General features: G+C 34.0%; 1 protein-coding gene and 1 non-coding gene across 2 annotated transcripts; one reads left to right on the forward strand and one right to left on the reverse strand.

Annotated features, from left to right (window-relative positions):
- Positions 1–4,333: 4,333 nt before the first annotated feature.
- Positions 4,334–4,405, reverse strand: TRNAP-UGG (transfer RNA proline (anticodon UGG)). Its single transcript has one exon. It is a non-coding gene; the product is annotated as a tRNA-Pro (tRNA).
- Positions 4,406–6,761: 2,356 nt separating this feature from the next.
- On the forward strand, positions 6,762–9,366 carry LOC129881772 (F-box/kelch-repeat protein At1g57790-like). Its single transcript, XM_055955879.1, has 2 exons — positions 6,762–6,841; positions 8,114–9,366. The coding sequence occupies exons 1-2, from the start codon at positions 6,828–6,830 to the stop codon at positions 9,054–9,056; spliced, it is 957 nt and encodes a 318-aa protein (XP_055811854.1). The 5' UTR covers positions 6,762–6,827; the 3' UTR covers positions 9,057–9,366.
- The last annotated feature ends 14,355 nt before the right edge of the window (positions 9,367–23,721 follow it).

Below are 23,721 nucleotides of genomic sequence, written 5' to 3' on the forward strand. Positions count from 1 at the left end.
TTATAATTTTTGAATTAATTTATTTTATTGATTTCAGGTGGAATAAAATAATTTTAAGTTTGATGAGAAAATATGACATATTTAAGATTATGTTTGAGAATAGATTTATATATGTTTGATTGACGATAAATATATATATATCCCAAATAGATTTAAATTTAATCTTTTTTCTTTTTTTTGAAACTGGGGTAGAGGGAGGGAAAATTAGAAAGAAGATTAATAGATGAAAATCAAATTATCGCCAATAAGATAAAAATTTAGATATTCTAATAAAATTAACTTTCTGAAATATGTTATCTTATTCCATGTACCAATCTATCCCTTAGCACATACTTTCTTTGTCTCTTATTAGATAGACATCTTACTATAAATATTTGTTTCATAATAATTGACCATTTACTAAATTAGGATAGAATTAATTAATTTTTTTTATTTTATTCCTACAATTAATATGACCTTTGAAAGTTTAAATAAATTTTGAAGACCCAAAATTTCTTTTTCAAGAGGCTAATTAATATGAACAAAGAGCAAAATAATAAAGTCAATTAATTTATTAATAATTTTTTAATCACCGTATAACATAAAATGTATTCATCTAATATAGAGCGGAGGAAGTATAGTTTAAACCATGCCATCATGACTTTTTTTTTTTTTGTTGCTATAAGAGTATGTTATTAAGCATAACATATAAAAACTAAACTACAATTAAATCAACTTAAAAAATTGTAATACAAACGTGTCATGATAGTAATGTTTTCATAAATGCATGTACACTGTTTTATTTAACATCATGCCCTAGTATTTGACTGCATAAGAAGGTTCATACAGAAAAAGAGACTTTTGGCATAGAAAGTTGAACATATAAAAAAATGCTTTTATGAACTTGTGATTTTAAACGTATTATATTATTAATAGATTTTATATATTAACAATCTTTTAAATTTGTTAGTATATTTTATTTAGATAATTAAATTAAGACATATTTTAATTGAGCACTTGAACACATGATAAGGTGTTCATATTAATTAGACACTTTTTGTTTAAATATTTTTTAAAAAAAATTGACTTGCGTATGTGTTAGCCACAACACTCATTACGTAGATAAGTTAATCAATTAAAATATGTCATCTCATTGAATTATATGCATTCACCTCAATAAGCAATAAAATCCCATTAATTTTCTATTTGAGGCTGGTATGTATAATTAAAAAAAGATGACATATTGTATATGGTAATTTAAATACCTAAAAGATGTTTGAGAACAGGTGCAAAGGTTTTTTCAAAATTTAAATTAAAAATGTCTAATAGTAATAACTTATCATATATTTAGGTGCTCAATTGAAACAAATCGAAATTCAAGTGTTTAAATAAAATTTGTCACTAGTATAAAAGGTATGTCAATATATCAAGCCTTAAAAATAAGATTAAATCATTATTGAATATTAATGAGGAAAAGAAAAGGATTTGATGTAAAATAGAAGATAGAAACAATATATAAATGTACAGATAGAAGTCACTGTAGCTTAGCTAGATATTAATAGCAGTTGAATATAATGGCCTGTGACAAGATATTGACAAAAGCAAGACTTGCTAGCTTGAAAATGATATTTTGTTACTGTTAGTTCGTATGACAATAACAAGACTTGAGAAAGACTATACAAAAGATAAGCTTTACTATACATAAGATCAGTCCTCGAGATGGAGTGATAAGTATTTCTTCTTTTTTAATAAAAAATTTTGGAGTATAAATTTACTTTTATTAGAAAGCATATTATTCCTTATATAAAAAATTTTAATATAAATTTTAATTTAATCGAATCTCAATATAAATATCTCATAGGCAAAGTAGGAAATACAAATGCTAACTTTTAAATAGTATGTGTCCATTAAAGAGCCCTTTATAGAAACACTTGGAAATCTCAAATTTGGAAGGGTAATTTTGTCCAAAAAGTTACTAAAAGAAATATTACACGTAGCTCACTATTAAAAGCATTATAGCCCTACCTTTGCTGGCTTGACAAGGACGTTCGGACGAAATATAAAAATTATTTAGTGTAATTTTATAAATGGATTTTAAAAAAAAGATGTGTACATAATTTTATTTTTATTTTCTGAAATTAAAAATATTACTTTCGATAAACCTTCGATTTAAATAAAATATAATAAAATCAATTTTGAAAAAAAGAATAGTGAAGTAGTCATGCTAAACATAAATAAAACTAAATATTAATGTCTAAAGATTTAAATATTAAAGTTAGAATATATTAAATCTGGAATATTCTTAATGAAATAGTGATATAACTAATTCCAAAATAAAAAATCTAACCAAACATAGAATAAACTACGTACAACAACAATAACTTGTCAAGTGTAATTTCATAAGTTGAAGTTTTGAGATGATAATGTATATGCTATCTTATTCAGTTATCTCTACCTTATAAAAATAAAAAAATTATTTTCGATAAATATAAAATAAATTAGTCCTAAAATTATATATAATTCCTTATCCCTCAAACTAAACAATTAAAATTTATCAGCTATTTACCATAGGTAAGCTCATAATTGATTAATATACATACCTAAAAAAGAAAGTAGGATATTGATGCTTTTGCCTTTGATTGCAGGAGGAGTTTAAGTGAGTAGATATCCTGCAGACTTTAGACAAAGTTGATCTCTCTCTCTCTCTCTCTCTCTCTCTCTCTCTCTCTCTATATATATATATATATATATATATATATATATATATATATATATATATATATACATATATACATACTCCCCAAACAAAGAAGTAATTTAAATATTTGGGAGTGGACAAAAGGTTATGTAAACTTTTTTACATAAAAGGCTAAGAAGAGGGTAATTAAATAGAAAAGCAAGAAGAAAGAATGATTGTCATGAAGAATTATCTTATCCCATGCCTATACACCTAGATTTTCACATGGCTAAACACTCATCCCTATGCCTTCATTTCAATCATCAACATAATACAAAAACATTTGGAATCAAAAATGAAAAAAATAATATAAAAGAAGAATGTTGAAGATCAATTTTCTTGCATCTAAAATTCTTGTTTCTTGATTTTATATGATCTCTTCTCTCTATTGTATCACTCTCTCACTTGCACTCATGAGTTGTGGGCTTAGATATTGTTTTGAAGATTGGATTCGAAATGTACTTCGTAGTGACAAAAGATTTGAAGGATGTGTCCACCGCGATTTCTCTTAGGGGGTTCGAAAAAAAATTATAGTGCATAAGATTTGAACTTGGAATTTCTAGATTAATTTTGAATCCCTCAACCACTAAACTTCTATTTAAGAGATTCAAAATTAATATATGACATAAAAAATTAAAAAAAATACCTTATATATACAATTTAATTTTTTCCCGACCCGAACCCCCTAAATTACCTCTAGGTCCACTCCTAGATGTGTCTGATACAAAGAAAACCATTTTTCAAAAAATATTTTCTATTTTTTTTGTGTTTCATTGGTTAAAATTATTTTTTAATAAGAATAGAAAAAATAAATCTCAGAAGTGATATTTCAAAATTACTGTCTTCTCTCCATCCCTGCCATCCCCAATAATCCCCACTTTGCATGCTTTTATAGTGTTGTCTTAAATTATATTTGAGACAAATTCATAAGAGAATCAATTTCGAATCGATTGATAACCTATAGCGAAAGGCATTTTATCCCATAAGGTCATACATCTCGAAGAGTTTGGGATAAGCCTTTTAAAAACGATCCAATTAGTTTTTATCGCACGTACCAATTATCATATAGGAGGGGGGAGGAGGCATGTGCGGGCTTTGTTGTTGTCTGTCGTTTTTGGAGTTGGAGGTCCCTCTAGTAAAACATAGGGCTACTCACCATATCTTACTACATATTTCTATCATGTTTTTCTGTCTCACAATTAGTTAGAGAAATAAAAGACTAGACGTTTTTTTATTGTCATGTGTTTTTGTTTTAATCATCGTCGTCTGGTTGGAGAACAAGTTATTTCAAAATTATAACATAATAAATAAATATTAATTAATGAGATTATCTAGTAAATATTTTTGTTGGTAGATATTTAGTTCATTAGACTAAAAATAGAATATATTGGATATTATATAAAATATGTGTTTGATTTAAACGGTACATGCATATATATATTTTATTTTTAAGAGAGTATTTTTTAAAAATAAGTATGACGCTATACGAAGTCAAATTAGTCGAGATCCTAATACCGATATTAGACACATTATATTGGAAATCAAAAAAAAAAAGTTAAAGAAATTTGAAATTTTATTATTGAAGTTATTTATTTAAGTTGGGAATAAAAAAAGCTTGGGGCGTTCCGAGAATCGAAGTCGGGACCTCTCGCACCCAAAGCGAGAATCATACCACTAGACCAAACGCCCTTTACATGCAGTTGTCAATTCATTGTACAAAATTATCTACATGCAAGATCACACCTTTTGGTATTTAATCTTTAGAATATTTAATTTATCCTTAAACATGACTTGTATATTGTATGTATTGTATGTATATATTTTGTATATAGTATGTACTACGTAATACATTTTGTACTTATTTTGGCGTAATTATCCATATCTTTCTTTTACCTTAGACTTATGTAATATATTTTTTCAAATAATATACAACAAGGTAGTATTGTCCCTGACCTTCGACTAGAATGTGAGCAAATATATCATGTTGATTGCTCAATCGTACTTTGGCTATCTTACGTGGAGCTGAATTAGGGTTTTTCGTTGTTCGCGGGTCTCTCCTCGCTCCCCACCCCGAAACTGACCCACGACACAGTGCCCATTCGCTTCGCGCGCGGAACGAATTCGAACTTCTCCTAGAATAGTTTTCGGTGCGAAATGAAATTCTACCCGAAAGCAGCGGCGAGGCAGACATTGATTTTGCAGAAAGGCTGGCTACTTTGCAGGGTCACAACAACAAGAATGGAACCATAGGCTCCTATGCTGGGAGCATTTCGGGTTATAGGTGACTTTCCTTAGCCATTCATTGCGTCTTGAGCCACACCGTCCGTCTCGTCATAGCTGCATTATCTTTCTATCGATGTCATACTAGACTCGATTATGATGCATTTCTCATCGAACAAATACAGGAAAAGAATCATATTGAAAACACCCATTTTCAGCTGCATTGCACTGCCGCATAAATAATGAATCCACTGGATGCGATCCATTCAATTTGTTGATAAATTTTCTAATCAAATTTTAGACAAAACTCAGCTCTAGATGTTCTTAGAATGTGTCAATTATATAATATATTTTATTTCAAAACTTAGCAATTTGCTTAAGCTAGTCTCTTCATGATAGGTTGAAAAAAAACTTCCTTCGTGAATCAACATCCACACCAATATCGTTCGAGAAATAAATCCTCATATAGCTAACACACACACACATATATATAATTATATATATATATAGAGAGAGAGAGAGAGAGAGCACGCTTGATCTTATCTCATTATTGGGACCAATCAGATTGATCATTATTGAAAAATAAGGCGGGAACTTATGGCCTGAAGTTAGTAAATGAGAATAAATAATCTATGTAGTAACACTAGGGCTGTACAGGGCAAACCGATAAACCACACCAAACCCACAAATCGAACCAAATCGGAAAAAAAATCTGAGTAGTGGTTTGGTTTGACTTGGTTTGGTGTTTGGAAAAAAAAACCGACCATTATAGGGTTGGTTTGGTTTTAACTAAAAAAAGTCAAACCGAACTCAAACCGACCCGATTATAGATATACTACTTTTAAATTATGTTATACATAAAAATATTTATTAAAATGTAATTTATAAATATATTTTTAAAATTTTTCATAATTTTTGTTTTCTTTCTTACATTTAGATTTGGATTTGAGAAGCCCATCTAAATAATATACAAAAAAAAGTCCACCTTATAAAGTTATATTATAAAGTTAAAATTTCAAACAGTGTTCTGCTTCCATCTTATATGTTGATATTTTGTACTAGAACTCTTTTTAAGAAGCACTGCTCTGTGTTTTTTATTAGATACTATGAAAAACCCGAGAAACCCGAAAAAACCCGAAAAATCCGAGAAAAATTGATATCGAAAAATCCGACTTTTATTAGTTTGGTTTGGTTTATAGATTTAATAACCCGACACAGATGATTTCGTTTGGTTTGTAAAAAATCTGAACCAACCCGGTCCATGTACACCCCTAAGTAACACTTTAAACCTCGTAATATTGCCATTTTAATAGTAGAACTTGACCATTAACTGTCCAAAATTATTTTCTTGTAATTGATTTTAAAAGTTTTAAATGTTAGGACTTTTAATACCATTTAAATAAGGAAAGATTTAAGAACAAAAATTTTAGTCAATTTTTAAAAAGCTAGATATTAGGATTTCTTACCTCTACTTATAATTAATTTCGAAATCCTAAATAATTAAATAATAATTATTTTAAAAAAATAATAAGTGATAATTTTATCAACGGGCCATTATGGAAAAGCGAATAGTGAGAGATTCGGGCCAAAGAAATTTTTGTGTAGTAACTTAGAAATTTTGGACTAGGCCAATTTCAGACGAAATCTAAGCGAGGTGAGGTTTAGGTAATCTGATAAAATTAATGAAGGGGAATGAGATGGTTAGATTGGGGTATAACTTTTGAGAATATTTTGGTATTGTTATGAATTTGTATTCTAACAGAAAAGAAATGCATATGCAAGTAGGATACCTAAAATGGTATAGTTATAAATAGTCTTTTCTTTGTTATATAAATACACGTTGATATCTTCCCTTCTTAGTTTTCCAGGCATTATTTTAACCTAAAATAAAATGGAAGAAGAAGAGTAAGTATTCTTCATCTCATCATTCTGGTTCCTTTTTTTTGTTTTGTTTTCCTCTTCAATATTTAGTGTTTATAATCTTACGTTATTCAATTAGTCGATATTCCTGTTTTATTTTTAATGTAATTTTATCGTAATTTTGTTTATGTTAGTCTCATATATATATATATTGAATGTGTATGCAGTACTACTACTTAATTTTGTTTATGTCGATCTAGTTTCAGTACACCAAAATATATGATTTTTCTCCAATTCAATATTGTTTGACCTCGACAATTGATAAACTAAATAAATATAGAATACACTAATTCCATGCAGAAAAATAGATTTAATAAAACTTGTTATAATGAATTAATATATTAATTGCTAAACTTTTTAAATTTTTGTACTTTTATTTTATATTATTTTATATGTACACATATTAATCTAATAATTTATTTTCTAATTCAATTCATATAATTTAATTATATACAACTTCTTATTATTTGACATCAATATAATTTGCTAATTAGTTATATATCATTTTCCGCTACACAATGATCTTCCACTGCCTCATATCATACTCCGCTGTTTTATGTTCATCATCATTAGTTCATTACTATATCAGTTTCATTGATATGATCATATTCCACTGCATTATTTCCATCTTCCTCATTTTAAATAATAAATCAAACAAATTTGTTTTGTCCTAACCAAATATTTCATTACCTTGAAATATTTTTCTCACTTTATTCGTAATATCACCTTTCATAGTTACTTTTGCATTTATTTCTTTCTTTTTTCTAAATAAAACTTTCTCCATAATAAATTAAATAATATAATCATTACCTCTCCTAATATCCATAATCTATTGTGGTGTGCCACATTGTCAGAAAACTTTATTTTTAACTTTAGTATGAATTCAAATTTATACAATGAACCTTTTTATAATATGAATTTAAGTTTGTTTATAATCGTGGTATTGTAGCCATTTGTACATATCTACGCCATTCACAGAGGCTTGTGTAATGTTTTAGTAAACATTCAAGATTAAGAGGCTTGTGTAATGTTTACTAAAACATTCAAGAGTAACTTAATATTTATTCAAATTCATTTCACGTTGTGTCTTTCTCATCTTCCAACACACCTTATCTTCACCTCTATCACTCCCACCCTATAATATTTGTCTGGAGGTAACTTTTTACCCTAACGGAACTTGAAATCTTCCATAAAAGTCTAGTTTCCTCCAATTATACTCTTATGTTAATTCTGAAATTATTTTTTATTCTTATGAAGGTACATTGAAAGAAGAATTTCATCAAGAGCATGGTGTGATTTGCATTCAGAGCTTTTAGGGGAAATAGCAAACAACTTAGGACTATTTGATCTTCTTGGTTTTCGCGGAGTTTGCAAAGATTGGCGCTCTGCTTCTTTCACAGCCTCTGCCATTATTGAATCAGCTCGCGACACAAATCTATGTTTCCTTCTTCATAACGATCGCGATGAGAAAACCATCCTATTTAACCCAACCACCAACAAGAATTACACCATCAATATACCCGAATTGAAAGGAGCAACTTGCCTTGCATCAACCCAAGGTTGGTTACTCATATCCCAAAAAGGTAACATTTTCTTCTTTTGCCCTTTCTCTCGCGCGAAAATTGACCTCCCTCCTCTTCAAGAATCAGAAATTACTCCCGGGGCTGCTGTCTTTACTTCTCCTCCTTCCTCAATTGATTGTGTTACGACTATCATTTATAAGAAAAACGATCATATTGTGGAACTAAACGTGCTAGAACGTGGAGTTAGCATGTGGACTAAGTATGAATATGATCTCAAGTTCAATCAGAGGAGTTTTGGTGATGTTAAATGTGCTACTTCTCATAAGGAATGTTTCTATTTCCTGGATGATTATAAGAGGTTGTTGACATTCACATTGGAAGATAAAAGTTTTGAGATGTACACAATAGTTGATACATGTAAGGATCCAAATGTGGATTGCCTGCCCTTTAAGTACAAGGAGAAATGTTTTAGTAGATCTAATTTGAAAAGCCAGATGAATCTTGGTGATGATGTTACTATTTCTACTTGTGGTGCTTCGTATTTTGGAAGTTATTCAGAAATTCTAATCAAGAATGAAAACATTGAGGCCAGTGAAGGAACTGAAGCTCAACATTTCAAAGGAATTTGGATTCAACCTAGATTCTTTCAACTCCCTCCAAATTATAGTTGGTCATGACTTTTGAGTTTTTGCTCTAATTAATTAGATCAATTTATTTACTTTTTTACTTTGTTTGAATATAGTGGATTGATAACCGTGGTACAATTTTACTTTTGATTTATTCTACAAATTGATTAATTTCTTTCTTTACTCCTGACCATTTTCTATTAAGTTTATATATGCATAAACTCTTCCGTTACTTGTTTATCTATTTCTCTCTTTTTGTGATTATTATTTGTGGAGAGTTGAACCTTTAACTCCTACCAAGTATATCCCTTAACTCCTACCCACATTCAATTCTGACCCTTACTACTAAACTTGTAGCAAACTGTTGATCTTAGCTCATCCTGGCCACTGTTGTGAAAGGCGATCGCGAGGCGAGGCGAACCTTCACCGTTTATTAGCTTTGTGGAGAAGCGATCTTCAAAGGTGACGTCATGGCGAGAAAGGCGTTGCCTTTTGTATTTCCTTAAAAAAAGGCGACCAATTTAGAGTTTTAAAAGTTAAAAGGTAATTTTAGAGTTTTCTTTCTAAAGTTGCACAGTTGCACTCTTAGACTAGATTCTCCAATGACCAGCCAGACTTTTTCGGCGATTCCAAATTCCAACTAATTCGTATTTCTTCTTTTCTTCTTTTAATTTCTTCTTCCTTTCTTTTTCAGATTTCTTCTTCCTCTGTTTCTTTCTCCTTCTTTTTCTTCATACTTCAGAGTTACTTCCACCTCTATTTTTTTCTCACTGTTTTGACTTTTGTTCTGTATTTTTTCATTCAAATTCTAGAATTTTAGTATGTACTATCTATTTTCAACTTTTAAATTGAAATATTTGCTAATATGTTATTGCTATTTAGATTTTAATTATTTATATATGCAATTAAATATTTTAATTTTTTTATATTAATTGGTGCCACACTTCAAAAAGGCGAGTGCCTCGCCGCTTGCCTCGCCTTGTGGTGGGCAGACCCTTATCGCCTTTTGTCTCCTTTCTCCGTCCAATACACTAATCCTGGCTCAGTGATCTCTTTGTTGTTGTGTTTAGGAGTTGAGACTAAATTCATGTTGTCTGATGCCCAAGCCATACATATTGGTTATGTACGCATAGAAAACAACATAATATGATCTAACTATGGTATGCTAGTCCAAAAAAAACTGTTGGTGGATCCTATTTTCTATGTTTCGGTAGCTCTTGCAATCGTTGTAAGTTGACCATTGAGGTCTAAACGCCAGCCTTAATTCTCAAATATTTTGAAAAGTTAACTATACTATAGCTTTATGTTCCGTGAAATATCAGAGATACTGAAACTCCATTGAGTTAATGAAGATAATTGGAAAATGATGATAACTCACTGAACAATACTTTTATTCAATTTGTCAACGATTACAAATTTAATGGACAGCCAGGAAATATGGACATTATTGAAGACATAAAATGTAGACTGTGATTTCTTTAGATCTATTATGGCAAAATTCCAAGCTGCTCTATCCTTCTTGTCACCTTAAACACTTATAAATGCTTGAGGTTGTGTTTCTTCAATCTTCACAATTGCCTGCATAGAGGTTTAATGATTTCTCCCATTAAATATGAAGCTATTTCTTTGAGTCAAAAGAATTGATGTCCAAATCGTTATATTTGTCCATAATTTAGGTCATGTTTTATTCTATTGAGTAGTTTCTTAAGATGATTTCTGTGAAATGATATTGAAAAAAAAATTATATGTTGGAGCTTAAAAGAAAAGACTTTATTGGACATGAACAAGGAGTTGGGGATAGAACATGTTAGGTGGTCAATTTAATTAAAAATACATAGCAAAAGAATAATGTTTTTGAACGATGATCTCTACTTTTTGAATACAGTAATTGTATGTTGAAATTATCTCCTTCATATTAATAGAGTGTATCGGAACGGATGTATATTAATTACCATACTTTAGAGTTATGTAGCTACATCTGACAATACAATGTATGTGTAACTGTGGTAATTAAGTATCTCAAGTAAGTTTCTTTATGAAATTATTAACTATTGGCTATTACAAATATTAACTATGGGTCAAGGAATGAAGTTGGTTCCTGTTAATTACTTATGAGGAATTTCTGGTTTGTACAATAATTCACTGTTACATCTTTTAGGAGAGGGAATGTCCACAGTTATGAGTGTTGTTTTCTTTACAGTGCTTTCATGATTGGTGACGGAAACCCTTGTCGCGATAAGGCAAACGTGCGACAGATTCTGTACTCCGTCAAACTAAGGACATTTTCATCCAAGGGATTTTGGACACTATATATATATATATATATATATTAAACATGATTTTTGAAGGGTTAGAAAGCAAAGCACGTAGAGAAGGGTGAACATTATTTTCGTAGGTTTTCATTGTATTGTTTTATTTTTCTTCATCAAACACATGATATTCATGAATTCTTTTTGTTGTAATCGAATCATGAGTAGCTAAACTCAAGAAGACTCAAATTGGATATTCTTCACATCAAAATGATAGTACCACCCAAAAGATGGTACTAATACAAGCTCACATAATTCCAAACGTTCACCGGGGTCAAAATGGCAGAAGGTCCACATAATTGGGTCATACCAATAAGTGTAGACCTCAATTAAGCTCCAACCCATATGAAATGCACATCCAAGACAAGTATGAGACTCATCATATGCAAAGAGATAGTAGAGAAAGGTGTCACACACATTGGGGTCATCTAAGGTGTTCCTATATGCAAGATCACAACTAGGTTCAAGGATCCTAGCACTCATTACATCACAAGATAGAACACACAAAGACAACATGATGAATTTAGGATAAACCTCACCTTCTCTTAACAAACAACTCTTATCCCCTTAAGATGCACAATCAACAAGATCATACTCAAAAAGGTCGTAAAGAAAGGGGGTAAGAAAACTACCCTTCCCCATACTTAATGTAGGCCCCTCAAGTAGATTGTAAACCCTCAAGAAGGACTTTTCATCATAGGGAAAGGTGCCAACAAATTCATCCAAATAGTTCTTGTCATCTTGACCAAGCATCACCACACAAGTGCCACCATTCAACTCATGAACATAAGTCAAGTACACCCCTATTTGCCCAGCTTTCACTCCTATCTCCCAACAACATACTCCACTCAAAAGCTTGAGCATCATCATATGCAAACAAGTAGTAAAGAAAGGTGTCACATAAATGAACTTCAATCAAAGTGTTCCCAAGTTTAGACTCCACATTATATACAAAAAAGCATTAAGACTCACATAAAGGATTGGAGCACACAAGAAAAAAGTAACAATTGACATATAATCATCACCTTCCTTTTTAACACTAACCTCTCCAATAAACGTAATATCACCTTTAAAGAATCTATTTTCGTCTTTGAAAAGTGTGTCATCACACCATAGTGGATTTTCAAACAATTGGTCGCCTTCAAGAGTGGCTACACTTCCTATATGATAAGGCATTTCACTATGTACACTCTCAAGAATCATGACATCATCAACAAGATATTATCCCTAAACACACATCCCCAATTGTCACGACCCAAAATGGGTCGTGAGTGGCACCCACACTTAACCTCCTAGGTGGGAGAACCAACGATACAAACCCCAACTAATAAATATAATAATAACGCGGAAGTTCAAATAAATACGTTTTTCCCAAAACCTGAAAGTCATCACATGAAGGACATCTAAATTCTAAAACTAAGTCTGGAATTATCAAACACCAAATAAATAACATAACATATCCGAAAACTAAGAACGTCATGCCATGACAAGAGATTCCATCGCCAGCTAGAAGGATAGCTCACCCTGCAATCCGATGAACTGGACACTGACTAGAATTGAGGTCGAGTCGAAACCAATGGAAGACTCGCTGCACTCCACAAATAAAACAAAGAAAGATACAAGTAGGGGTCAGTACAGGATAACATGTACTGAGTAGGTATCATCGGCCGACTCAAAATAGGAATCAATATGCAATAAGTAATAGCTGGAAATCAACCGTAATACTTAACAGGTGGCAACCAACAAGATCAAGATCAAGTGACAACACAATGAACCATTTCATAACCAATCAACAATATTAAGATCACACATGAGGACTCAAGCCTCCATATCACACCCTTTTGGAAAGTGAGTTATTGGAGATTGGGTAGTATTAAGTCATTTTAATTTATTTTCCTTTAATATTATCGTGTCGGAACGTGACACCCGATCCAAATATACCGTGTCGGAGCGTGACACCCGATCCAAATATACCGTGTCGGAACGTGACACCCGATCCAAATATATCGTGTCTGAACGTGACACCCGATCCAAATATACCGTGTCGGAACGTGACACCCAATCCAAATATAATTAATTTATCATTCTTCATTATTACATTCCACTTCATTAACAATATTTCATCAAGCCTTCTTTATTCAAGGCACCATTTTTGATAGGGCAAGTTCAAGATTATGGATTTCATGGCCTCGGGATTTCAGACCAATCACAACAACATATCAACCATCCAAACCACAACAATTAAATACATAGTAAACTTCACACATTACTCAATGAATATCAATCACTATTAAGAGTCTATCTATGATATAGAATAAAAACCATAACCTACCTCAATCGAAGAATCGAATCCAAGCAAGCTAATTCACGAATGTCTTTCCTTCCTTCAAAGACTCACGTTTCCAATCTATCAATTATACAATATTTATAAGTAAACGAGTTCGTAGACATCCATACTATATATATGTTTAACCTACACTCAATAATTCACCAAATTCTATTATCAATTTCCTAAAAACTCAAGCCTAGGGTTAAGTCTTAATTCCTCCAAATAATATAACTTGGATGAATTTCATATAAACACTACACCTAATATTTAATTACATATCTCAATATGTCAAACTTGATTTATAATATAAAATAATATAGTAATATTAGTATTGAAGTTCACAGATTACGCCAAATTACAACAAGCCAAATTCCTATTACTTTCATAATAATAGTAAAATAATACTAATATGAACCCCATTTAAGCTTAATGAATTCGTAGTGTGGAGACCTCTTCCGTCGTCGTCTGCGAGGTAAGTTTCTCGTCCTTTTCTCTATTTCTTCTCTTTTCTTTTCTACTTAGTTAGGGCAACTAATCATGAATTAATTAATAAATAAAAGCTAAATCCCATTAATATACTTTTATATGTATTGAACAATTGGTACAGGACATTAAATAAATTATCACTTTAGTCCATTAATTAAATAGGTTATCTAAATTTACCCCTTAACTAAATAAGCAGAGTTATTGAATAGTCCAAAATACCCATAAAACAAATTTACGGGATGGATCTTTAATGAAGTAAAAACCTCTAATTCTCAAAACGACCTAATGGGTCGTTACAACAGATACCAATTTACCCACCGTTCGTCCTCGAACGGTCAAAAGAAGAGCGAGGTTGAAAAGAGTACCTGACTCGACAAACAGATGTGGATATCTTCCACGCATATCAGCCTCAATCTCCCAAGTGGACTCATCAACCGGACGATTCTTCCATTGAACCTTCACAGACGCAATCTCCCTTGACCTCAACTTACGGACCTCCCTATCAAGAATTGCTATAGGCTCCTCCTCATAAGACAAATTCTCATCAAGCAAGACTAAATCCCAACGAATAATATAGTTTCCATCACCATGATATTTCTTTAGCATAGACACATGAAATGCTGGGTGCACTCCAGACAAACCTGGAGGCAAAGCCAATTCATAGCCCACTTCTCCAACACGCTTAAGAACTTCAAACGGCCCAATATACCTCGGACTGAGCTTACCTCGCTTACTGAATCTCACCACACCCTTCATGGGTGAAATCTTCGACAACACTTGTTCTCCCTCCATAAACTTCATGTCCCTGACTTTTCGGTCTGCATACTCCTTCTGCCTGCTCTGAGCTGCTATAAGCTTCTCCTGAATGATTTTCACCTTCTCTAACGATTCTCTCAAAAGATCAGTTCCCCAAGGTCTCACCTCAAATGCATCAAACCAACCAATAGGAGACCTACATCTCCTCCCATACAATGCCTCAAACGGAGCCATATCAATACTCGAGTGATAGCTATTATTATACGAGAACTCTGCCAGGGGTAGGAACTGATCCCAATGACCACCAAAATCTATCACGCATGCACGAAGCATATCCTCCAGCACTTGAATTGTCCTCTCAGACTGCCCATCAGTCTGAGGATGAAATGCAGTACTAAGATCCAATCTAGTACCTAACTCAGCATGCAAGGTCCTCCAAAAGTTAGAAGTAAATTGTGTACCTCTATCTGATATGATAGAAACCGGAACTCCATGTAATCGAACAACCTCACGGATATAGAGTTTGGCTAACTTCTCTGCATCATAAGTCACCTTGACTGGAATGAAGTGAGCAGACTTAGTTAACCTGTCAACAATCACCCATATAGAATCAAACTTACCCAATGTATTTGGAAGTCCAACCACAAAATCCATTGCAATCATTTCCCACTTCCATTCAGGAATGGGCATTCTTTGAAGTGTCCCTCCAGGCCTTTGGTGTTCATATTTTACCTGCTGACAATTTGGACAATGGGCAACAAAATTAGCAATGTCACGCTTCATTCTGCTCCACTAATAATGTTGTCTCAGATCGCGATACATCTTGGTTGCACCAGGATGTATAGAGTACCTCGAACTATGAGCCTCTGCAAGAATAGTCTGGATCAAAGTATCAATATAGGGCACACATACCCGCCTTTTAATCCTCAAGACGCCTTCCTCATCGATCACAACCTCTTTGGCCTCTCCCTACAAGACCATATCACGAATCCGGCTCAGCTTCTCATCATCAAACTGCTTTTCGTTAATCTTGTCAAGGAAAGAAGATCTTGCCTCCACACAAGCCAAAAATCCTCCTTTATCCATTACTTCTAGCCTCATAAAGTTATTAGCCAGAGTTTGAACCTCTCTAGCTAATGGGCGTTGGGAAACCTGCAAATGAGCTAAACTTCCTATGCTCCCTGCTTTTCTGCTCAAAGCATCGGCCACTACATTAGCTTTTCCGGGGTGATAAAGAATAGTGATATCATAGTCCTTTAACAATTTCATCCACCTCCTTTGCCTCAAATTCAAGTCTCTTTGAGTGAACACATGTTGTAAGCTGCGATGTTCTGTATACACTTCATACTTCACCCCATATAGATAATGTCTCCACCGCTTTAATGCAAATACAACCGCAGCTAACTCCAAATCATGAGTGGGGTAATTACGCTCATGCACCTTTAATTGCCTTGAAGCATAGGCAATTACCTTCTTCTCCTGCATTAGCACTGCACCTAAACCAGAATATGATGCATCACAATAAACAATGAAATTCTTACCTTCTACTAGCAGGGCAAGAATCGGTGCAGTAGTCAATAAGGTCTTGAGTTTCAGAAAACTCTCTTCACACTCATCCGACCACACAAATGGAACTTTCTGCTTGGTCAGATTAGTCAGCTGGGAAGCAATAGAAGAAAATCCCTTGACGAACCGGCGGTAGTAGCTAGCCAAACCAATAAAACTCCTTACCTCTGAGACATTAGTGGGCCTTGCCCAACTCTTCACTGCTTCAATCTTCTGGGGATCCACCATCACTCCATCTTTAGAAACCACGTGCCCTAAGAAAGACACTGAATCAAGCCAGAACTCACACTTGGAGAATTTGGCATATAACTTCTTCTCCCTTAACAATCCCAGAACAGTTCTTAGATGCTCTTCATGTTCTTTTTGGCTCTTTGAGTAGATCAATATATCATCAATAAAAACAATAACAAAGAGGTCCAAATATGGCTTAAAGATTCCATTCATCAGACTCATGAAAGCAGCATGCGCATTTGTAAGCCCAAAAGACATTACTAAGAATTCATAGTGATCATACCTGGTTCGAAAAGCCGTCTTTGGTACATCTGTCGCCCGTATTTTCAGCTGGTGGTAACTAGACCTCAAATCAATTTTTGAGAAAACACAAGCACCCTCCAACTGATCGAAGAAGTCATTAATGCGAGGAAAGAGATACTTATTTTTAATAGTCACCTTGTTCAGCTGCCTGTAGACTATGCACATACGAAGGCTACCATCCTTCTTGTTTACAAATAAGACTGGAGCACCCCAAGGAGAGTCATTCGATCTAATAAAACCTTTACCCAATAACTCCTGAAGTTTGGCCTTCAACTCTCTCAACTCAGCCGGGGCCATTATATAAGGTGGAATGGAAATTGGGCGAGTGCCGGGCTCCAGATCGATACAAAAATCTATATCCCTATCAGGTGGCATATCAGGTAAGTCTGCGGAGAAAACATCTATAAACTCACGCACTATCGAAATAGACTCAATTGATGGCACTTCAGAACTATCATCCCTGAGATTTGCTAGGAAGGCTAAACAACCCTTACTCACCAACCTCTTAGCACGAAGAAAAGAGATAATCCAAACTAGGGCGAAAAGACAGTCACCCTCCCACACCAACTGATCCATCCTAGGCTTGGCTAATGTCACAATATTAGCATTACAATATAAGATAGCAAAATTTGGAGAGAGCCAAGTCATACCCAAGATTACATCAAAGTCAACCATCTCCAAAATTATCAAATCTACATATGTTCTGCTCCCCATAAAAGTCACAAGGCAATACCTATACACTTTCTCAACTAGCACAGACTCACCAACAGGTGTAGAAACACGAATAGACATGTCAAGTAAGTCACAATGTAAATCAAGTCCATCAGCAAATGTGGAAAATACATAAGAAAATGTGGATCCAGGATCAAATAATACGAAAGCCAAGCTATCGCAGACCAGAAGAGTACTTGTGATAACAGCATCGGATGCCTCTACCTCTGACCTCTCGGGGAAAGCATAACAATGGGCTCTGTAGCGAAGCTATCTAGGTTCACCCCCTCCACCTCTATCATAAAATCAACCACTTCCAAAGGTCTAACCCAATTTTATATGCACGTTCTTACTAAAATCTTCGCTTTACCCAAGTTTACTTGTTGGGTCTTCTTGTACCCATAATCTTATCGTTCCTATATCGATCCACTCTCTTAGAGCTTACGATAAAGTCACCGATCCTTATTTAGAATGTTTGAAATATACTCAACAACCTAAACGCATTAATCATATCTAAGATATACCCCTAGAACACATTATACCTATCGAGAAGACCGTACCTCAAATGATCCGCACCTTCTTACTCATTGAATAACTACAAATCATTATCAAATTCGACCCATTCTATCTCTATCCCAAGCGATATACATTCTTTCATAGGTCAGGTCGCTAGCACAAGTAACACAATTCATAATCTAACCAAGTAAGCATTGATATCATTATAGTAGTCATATCCTGACCCTTTTTGATATACACTCAATCTATGAAACTGCAATAGAGATTCTGACCACAATCCTTTCACAAAGTGGAAAAATCCGCTCTTCTGGACTGAAGCAAGGTTGCATATTTAGATAAGGCACGAAACCTGATCTCACAGGCTACAATGAATATCTTTCCTTGCTCTATATTTTGGAACTCATCTCCCCTCTTGTCCCTCTAGTTCCGGGGGATATACTTCTCTATGAAGAAGTCAGAAGACATTTTCTAACTGCCTGATCTCTGCCCCTGGTGGGCTTTCTCCTGCGACCTCTACCACGATCTCTCGTCACTAACCACTTCTAGCTAAAGCCTTAATGGCTGGCTCAGGCGAGGCTATTGTTTTAGTTCTGAATATTTGCGAAAATAGAGTGAAGAAGGTCAGATACCAATTTGTATCACCTAAATACCAATTGGATTCAAGTAATAGCACGAAAGAAATAAGGAATAAAGTTTTCCTAAAGTCCCATAGCCTCTCGAAGAAAAGTAAAGGCGTCCCCGTACCGTTCCGCAAGACTCTACAAGACCTGTCCTTATGTGATGAGATCACCGAACCTAAGGCTCTGATACCAAGTTTGTCACGATCCAAAATGGGTCGTGAGTGGCACCCACACTTAACCTCCTAGGTGGGAGAACCAACGATACAAACCCCAACTAATAAATATAATAATAACGCGGAAGTTCAAATAAATACGTTTTTCCCAAAACCTGAAAGTCATCACATGAAGGACATCTAAATTCTAAAACTAAGTCTGGAATTATCAAACACCAAATAAATAACATAATATGTCCGAAAACTAAGAACGTCATGCCATGACAAGAGATTCCATCGCCAGCTAGAAGGATAGCTCACCCTGCAATCCGATGAACTGGACACTGACTAGAATTGAGGTCGAGTCGAAACCAATGGAAGACTCGCTGCACTCCACAAATAAAACAAAGAAAGATACAAGTAGGGGTCAGTACAGGATAACATGTACTGAGTAGGTATCATCGGCCGACTCAAAATAGGAATCAATATGCAATAAGTAATAGCTGGAAATCAACCGTAATACTTAACAGGTGGCAACCAACAAGATCAAGATCAAGTGACAACACAATGAACCATTTCATAACCAATCAACAATATTAAGATCACACATGAGGACTCAAGCCTCCATATCACACCCTTTTGGAAAGTGAGTTATTGGAGATTGGGTAGTATTAAGTCATTTTAATTTATTTTCCTTTAATATTATCGTGTCGGAACGTGACACCCGATCCAAATATACCGTGTCGGAGCGTGACACCCGATCCAAATATACCGTGTCGGAACGTGACACCCGATCCAAATATATCGTGTCTGAACGTGACACCCGATCCAAATATACCGTGTCGGAACGTGACACCCAATCCAAATATAATTAATTTATCATTCTTCATTATTACATTCCACTTCATTAACAATATTTCATCAAGCCTTCTTTATTCAAGGCACCATTTTTGATAGGGCAAGTTCAAGATTATGGATTTCATGGCCTCGGGATTTCAGACCAATCACAACAACATATCAACCATCCAAACCACAACAATTAAATACATAGTAAACTTCACACATTACTCAATGAATATCAATCACTATTAAGAGTCTATCTATGATATAGAATAAAAACCATAACCTACCTCAATCGAAGAATCGAATCCAAGCAAGCTAATTCACGAATGTCTTTCCTTCCTTCAAAGACTCACGTTTCCAATCTATCAATTATACAATATTTATAAGTAAACGAGTTCGTAGACATCCATACTATATATATGTTTAACCTACACTCAATAATTCACCAAATTCTATTATCAATTTCCTAAAAACTCAAGCCTAGGGTTAAGTCTTAATTCCTCCAAATAATATAACTTGGATGAATTTCATATAAACACTACACTTAATATTTAATTACATATCTCAATATGTCAAACTTGATTTATAATATAAAATAATATAGTAATATTAGTATTGAAGTTCACAGATTACGCCAAATTACAACAAGCCAAATTCCTATTACTTTCATAATAATAGTAAAATAATACTAATATGAACCCCATTTAAGCTTAATGAATTCGTAGTGTGGAGACCTCTTCCGTCGTCGTCTGCGAGGTAAGTTTCTCGTCCTTTTCTCTATTTCTTCTCTTTTCTTTTCTACTTAGTTAGGGCAACTAATCATGAATTAATTAATAAATAAAAGCTAAATCCCATTAATATACTTTTATATGTATTGAACAATTGGTACAGGACATTAAATAAATTATCACTTTAGTCCATTAATTAAATAGGTTATCTAAATTTACCCCTTAACTAAATAAGCAGAGTTATTGAATAGTCCAAAATACCCATAAAACAAATTTACGGGATGGGTCTTTAATGAAGTAAAAACCTCTAATTCTCAAAACGACTTAATGGGTCGTTACAGTACACTCTCAAGAATCATGACATCATCAACAAGATATTATCCCTAAACACACATCCCACCTTAAGATTCTAATGAAAAAAAACAAGAAATGGTATTAAGGTCTAAGGATTCATTCAAAGCATAAGTGTCAACATTAGGTGGACACAAATTGATCTTACTAGAAGCATCAACTTGGTCATCAAAAGGATCAACTGGTGTAGGATCACTTTCACCTCATGACAATGTATCCTCATTCAAGCTACAAGTGCCAACACTAGGTGGACACAAATTGATCTTACTACAAGAGTCAATCCAGTCATCGATAGGATCAACTAGTGTTTTCTCACTCACAACAAGGACATTATCATCACACCACAAGGTGCTATCAAGAACATCACAAGGTAAAGACTCACTATGCTCACATATAGACAAGCTATCATTTACACTCAATTGGTTACTAGCCACACAATGATGTTCCAAGTTCAAGTTAGTGTAAGAATTAGCATTGTTACCTTTTAGCTCATAGGAAGAAGTGTCTTCACCTTGGTTATCAACATTGGAGCACATTTTCTCCTTTTGGAAGCTTTCAAGGACTTCATGATTCTTCACATTTTGATGGTCTTCACTAGGCTTGCTTCCAAGGACACTTACAAAACCATTAAAGCAATTAGAGAAAGAAAAGTTACATGAGTTAGGATAAGGTTGTGACAACCCTCTCACATCACTCCACACAACCTCTCATTTTTCCACTCTAGAGTTGTCACTTTTCACATCCTTACTCCTCTCAATCTTTTGTCTCTCAATTTTATGGGAGTTAGGACAAGTGGCAAGGATTCCTTGTGAGAAAGGTTAAAAAATCCCTTCAAGTCTAGCTTCCACTTTGATTCACAAGGAGTGGATGTTTTGACTTCCATGCACAACTCCTTCGGTTCATCTTCATAAGGAGTGGCTTGCTTAGTTTTCAAAAGCAACTCCTTAGGCTCAACTTCATGATGAGTAGCTTATCTCTCTTGTACCATGGAATTGACCCTTTCAAACATCCGCAAGCAATCATCAAAATCTTCCCTTTATTAAAGGATTCTCTTAACTCTACTACTTCATGGCTTAACGTTCCTCCCACTCTACTACCAACCTCATCACCATACGGAGAATAAGAAACATTGAAACTAGGATGAGAAGAATAAGTTATCATATTCCGAGAAGTAGGGAATGTACCTCTTCTATAGTCCACACGACGATTTCGAAATGGTTACATCTATGCCTTCTTTCTTAGGATAAGGAGTAGCACACGACGAGGGAGGGAATTCAACCTCACAACTTCCATTTCCATTTAGATTCCGCTCAACGGATTCATAAGATCTATGGGAGAAAGTATTGTACCTCACATAGCCATCATAACCATGGTGTGAAGTTTGAGAACCTTCATCTTCACAGTGATATACACAATAAGGTCCTTCTACCCCTTCAACATCATCACAAGAGTCATACACTCCATTCATCTCATAATCGTCTATGGAGTAGTAGTTCTCCCCACCATGTTGTTCAATATTTCATGGACCATCACTATGCTCATAAGGACCATCATAGCCCTGAAAATACTCATTTTTACCATGCTTGTAGCTCACATGCTACAAGCGTATTCACTAATGTCATCTCCACAATATTCGGAAGTTACGAATGACATTCTTTCTTGTTATCAACTTGTACCAACCTACAAAACTTAGCAACAAGGTTAGTGGAAAAAGTCCTCACACCTCTCGTATTTGAACTCACAACTTACCTTCCTAGAGTGTCTTCCCAAAGTTGATAGAGAACTACCTTTGCCTAATCAATTCACAAGATCACTAATTCTTTGTGGTGGAGTGAATTTTTGTGACTCTTGAAAGAAAATGACTCAAAGGAAGCTTAAGAACTTGAATTAAGAGAAGAAAGGTAGAAGAAAAAAGGCACAAAAAAATCAGCTAAAAAAACTAAGTAACAAAAGTAGAAGAAATTGTTTGTTTTTAGTTAATTTGAAGAACCAAAGAGATGATTTGATGTTTAGAAACTAGTTAACAAGTAATTAAAGATGTTAATTAGTTGAGAAATGGAAGAAAAATGAGTGTAGAAGAAGAAAAAAGTGAATTCGGACACTTAGAAAATTTGAAGCCTCAAAGAAGTTCATCACTTGAAAGAATTTGATTTAATGATTTGATGATTAAAACTAGTTAACAAGTAATTAAAGATGTTAATTAATTATTAAATAAATGACAAATTGAAGGAGAAAGAGTACAGAAAAAAAATCACAAAGTTTGGTTTTTTAGAAAAAATTTAAGGCCAAAAAACCTGCACACTTTTTGACTCTCTGAAACTGCTGAGCACGCGCCACGTGTCGCGCGTCTGGAGGGCTGGAGTTGACTAGGCCTGGGCTGCTGGTGTGGAGCTGACTTGGCGCCCGCGTGGCTGCTGCGTTGGCAAGCTTTTGCTGATGTGTCAGCCCACGTGGAATTTTTAAATTTTTTTTAATTCAATTTTAAAAATAAAAAAAATCACGGCTAACAAACAATTTGACAAACTTTGACTTAAAAGAAATTTGATCAAATGTACCTTTTGGCTTCTTCTTCTTCAAGCAGATTTTTAGGAACACACACCAAATGTCAACACCCTCAAATCAACTCAGAAATGACTCAAAATTTAGAATTAGCTTCCTTTGACGTAGAGAACAAATCTCAATAATTATTAACCTCCAATTCTTCCTCAAATAAAAGACCCACTTTCAAAGTTTGAAAAGTTTCAAAAGCTCAAAACCTTTCAATGGCAACTCAACTTCTACGACTCCAAATTGAACGAAATTTGAAACCTAGACT

Source organism: Solanum dulcamara, chromosome 3 (assembly GCF_947179165.1).
Source record: "Solanum dulcamara chromosome 3, daSolDulc1.2, whole genome shotgun sequence".
In the NCBI taxonomy this organism is placed as follows: Eukaryota; Viridiplantae; Streptophyta; class Magnoliopsida; order Solanales; family Solanaceae; genus Solanum; species Solanum dulcamara.